The 4,085-nt window shown below is 50.9% G+C and overlaps 1 protein-coding gene across 1 annotated transcript; it reads right to left on the bottom strand.

Annotated features, from left to right (window-relative positions):
• Positions 1-222: 222 nt before the first annotated feature.
• On the bottom strand, positions 223-3,267 carry Gadd45a (growth arrest and DNA damage inducible alpha). The gene is made up of 4 exons (XM_048351552.1): positions 2,938-3,267; positions 2,407-2,508; positions 1,954-2,191; positions 223-896 (listed from the first exon to the last, which is right to left on the bottom strand). The coding sequence occupies exons 1-4, from the start codon at positions 2,979-2,981 to the stop codon at positions 783-785; spliced, it is 498 nt and encodes a 165-aa protein (XP_048207509.1). The 5' UTR covers positions 2,982-3,267; the 3' UTR covers positions 223-782.
• Positions 3,268-4,085: the final 818 nt, after the last annotated feature.

Raw genomic sequence — 4,085 nt, 5'->3', positions numbered from 1 at the left:
CTCTCTGCTTCCATGACATTTTGCATGCAATTTTATTGACCTAACACCACTCAATTGTATTCAGATTTTGCAAGATGACTCTCTAACCTTTTCTTTTCTCAAATCCCAACCCCAACATGCTTAAATTACTGTTCCCCACCCCCCTCCACTTTCCTCCTCTTCTGTGGAGCAGGTCACCTGTTACTAAAGTCAAAGAAACAAAAAACATACACTGAAAAATGATGCAATTATTTCATACCAGTTTATTGTAGGTATTGTGTTTCAAAAATTTATAGCATAAATAACCTTCCATGTCATAAAATAACTTAGTACAATTTATAATAAAACTTTTGAGAATTTTAACATCTCATCAAAATACAATAAAATATGGTTTCAAAATAATGATTAAACCTTTCAACTTTTCTTGGACTGGAGGGCATATAAATCAAAAATACCCAAACTAACTGCTGCAAATTTAGAGTTTAACAAAGCATATTTGGTTTATTTCAATATAACTCAACCATCCTAAATTAATACAGTTTTCCTTCCTGCATAGTTCTTTTGTAATTTTTGTTCCTTTTGACTTGTATTTCTGTTTCAACACAGCTTCCTTCTTCATTTTTACCTCTTTCCATCTGCAAAGTCATCTATCTCCGGGCCCTCAGAACATGTAGTTGAACTCAGCCCCTTGACATCAGTTTCTGTAATCCTTGCATCAATGTAGGGAGTAACTGCTTGAGTAACTACAAAGGTATTTCAAAACTTCAGTGCAATTTGGTTCAGTTATTTTCATTCAGATGCCATCACCGTTCAGGGAGATTAATCACGGGAACCCACTGATCCATGTAGCGACTTTCTCGGCAAAAACAAATAAGTTGACTCAAGGCTGGATCCTTCCATTGTGATGAATGTGGATTCTGGGAACAAATTTAGAAGAATTAACTTCCCATAATAAAAGCAAAGCAGCATGAGCTATTTTTGAAATGATAATAACTTGACCACTCTATATTTTCAGTTTATGTTATCGAGGCAAATTATAAGCCCAAGAAATAAAAATTCTGCCACGTAGCCGTGTTTCTTGCAAAATCATTAAGGGTAACTATCTACCAACCTATATTCTTCAAGACCTAATAAATATATGCAACCCACACTGCTGCCTATTCGATTTTGCACGAGAGAATCACTCACAGATTTGCTATCCTAGTCACACTATCATATTTGCACCATGGCAGAACCATTGTAAAGCAGTTCTGCAAGTGTTTCCACAATGTGTCTAACACAGAGAGCTACATCGCAGTTAACTGGCCTTGCCACCTGTTATCTTCTGAGAAGATAAGAGTAGTATTTTTTCAGGGGTAGCCAAATAAGTGGGCCTTCACTTCCCTCTACCAGTCCAAAATAAAATAAGAGAAAAAAAATCTAGCTCATTTACTCTGAAAACATTATCAACCCACTGAAAGTTTTTGTCAGGAAGGGAAAAAAGTGCATTACAAAATGCAAGCTTGCAAAGAAAAACAAATTCCATTTTCTCTCCTTAATGCATTTCTAGGGAATTCATAAGGCCTGTCTCTTTACACTGATCCTATTTTTAGCTGTGACTGGCAGAGAATGAAGCTGACTTCTTAATGAGGGGGTGAGCCAGGAATTTATTTGGCTTTATCTAATCTACCCTGCTAAAAGAATTAGTCACGCGAGGTAGTGCAGATGGAGTAGGGAGTAGCTGGGCTGACTGCTGACTCACAGGGATCTCTTCCGCCGCTGGCGGCCGCCAACGTGCTTAGACATGTTCTGTACCCGAGAAAATCCTGATGATGAAACTGGAACATCTCAGCCGAAAGTCCGCCACACGCCAGTGGGGCAAAGGCGGCAGCACCCAGCAGTCCCCTCCTCTCTATCCCAAGTGTGCAGCCGCCGGCCACGCGGCGCCGGCTCCTTCCTCCCTACGACCTGGCCCCCAGCCCGCGTCTCTCTTACCGTCACCAGCACGCAGTGCAGGTCGGGGGGCTGCGCGGCGCCCTCGCTGGCCGCGGGGTTCGCCTCGGTCTCCAGCAGCAGCAGCTCGGCCAGGCGACCCGGGTTGCTGACGCGCAGGATGTTGATGTCGTTCTCACAGCAGAACGCTCGGATCAGGGTGAAGTGGATCTGCAGGGCCACGTCCCTGTCGTCGTCCTCGTCCGCGGCCAGCAGGCACAGCACCACGTTATCGGGGTCACTAAGAACAAGCGTGTGGGACCTGTAAGCCCGCCACCCACCGCACCCCCACCTGGTCCCAGAGGTCGTCCCGGGCCGCTCACCCTCCACCCCCATCCCGGACATGAAGATGGCAGGCGGGAAGGGACGCGGGGTACCCCGAGGAAGGGGGAGTTGATCTCCGCTGCCTGGAGAAGGAAAGGGGTGCCATAAGGGGACAGAGAGGTCCCAACTTACACGTTGAGCAGCTTGGCGGCCTCGTACACCCCCACGGTGATGGTGCGCTGACTCAGGGCTTTGCTGAGCACTTCCTCCAGGGCATCTCCCACCTTGTCCATCCTACAGGCAGAGGTGGGGGGACAGCCGTCAGTCCCGGGGGACCTCGGGGGACGTCGCCTCCATCCCTCACCCCCGCGCCTTGCATCCCTCCAGGGGATCCACGCACCCGTCGTTCTGCAAACCCGAAGCTGCTACGAGCCACGTCACCCCCCGTGACCCCTGCCCTGCCTCGAGGCCAGCCTCCCCGGGGGCCGCGGCCACCAGCCCAGGAAGCCGCCTCTGCCTTCAGCCGAGGCCCGGGAGGGACTTGGACCAGGTTGGGTGCACGCTCCCAGTCCGCAGACGCCCTTCCCGAGGGTCCCCGGGATCTGGAGGTGCCCTGGAAAAACTTTTCTGCTCGCGCTCCTGCAAACCTTCCCGCCCCGCTGCACCCAGGTGCGCGGGCAGGGTGCATGGAGTTCGAACCCGCGAAGTGCACTGGTAACTTGCCTTTCGGTCTTCTGCTCTCCAGCCGAGAATTCTTCCAAAGTCATATTGCAACTGCAGGTCCCTCACAGAGAGCGCGGCGTGAGGGCTGCTCCTGCCACCGTGGGCGCGCGGGCGCCGGCTCTCCGCCCTCGCTCCCAGGCACCGTGCAGCGCGCTCCGGATCCGCGCAGTCCCGCAACTTCTCTAGCCCGCCCGGGTTCTTTTGGCCGCGCCGGCCGCCGCAGCCGCCTCAGCCGCCGCGCCGTTCTCCCCTCCCGCCCCGCTCGCCTGGCTCCGCACGCTCGCGGCCCCTTCGCCTGGCCAAGACCAGCGACACCTACTCTGCAGCTGCCTCACAGCCACTGGAGGACAAAAGGCCAGTCTCGCCGGAGTTATTCGGTCAACATTCAGCCAACCACAGCTCGTCTCATTTGCATGCCGCACGTCCATTGGGTATGCAAATTTTCCTGGTTTGGCAATTTGACCCTAGCTCCTGGAGCCAGGCTGGAAAGACCGGAAGGAGGCGGAGCTATTCCGGAGCCGAGTCTCGGGGATCAGGGACCCGGAAGGTGGGGTCCTGAGCGCGCACTCTGGCCGAGTTGGTGGGGGCCATCTGGAGCGCTGCGCTTTGCAGCGCCGGGAGGTCTCCTTGGAATGGGCTGAAGGAGCCTGCCAATAGTTTTTCTAGTTGGTGCACTTAAAAAAAAAAAAAAAAAAACTATCGTTTCATGTCTCTTGTTTTAAGGGGTTGCTATTAAAATCTATTTCTAGGGGTTAATGCATTCAAGTCTAGTAATTATTAGTAAGCAGGTTACATTTAAAAAGTGTCCAGACCTCCCGGGCAAAGTTTACTTCAGAAGTGTTGTTTACATAAGTCTAGGGCAAAGCTGCTTATTAGTCGTAGTATTATTTCGGTGCCCTGATGGCTGGTTTGATTTATTTGGGGGGAGGTTGTAAGGGTTGGAAGCTCAAAAAAGAAAAACCCCAACACACTTGTGTTTAGTGAGGGCAGCCAACCAAGTTGGAATCTTTTCCACAGAAAGCTGAAAGGTTCCCCACCCCACCCTATGTAACTCTGGAGAAGTCTGACACCTTAGAGTTTTTGCACTGGGGGCTGGTGGCCACTTGAGTAAATCCTAAATACTAGCCTGACACCCCACCCCCACCCCC

Source organism: Perognathus longimembris, chromosome 7 (assembly GCF_023159225.1).
Source record: "Perognathus longimembris pacificus isolate PPM17 chromosome 7, ASM2315922v1, whole genome shotgun sequence".
Taxonomy (NCBI): domain Eukaryota; kingdom Metazoa; phylum Chordata; class Mammalia; order Rodentia; family Heteromyidae; genus Perognathus; species Perognathus longimembris.
Note: the sequence above shows the minus strand (reverse complement) of the source record. Positions and strands in the feature narration are given on the sequence as shown.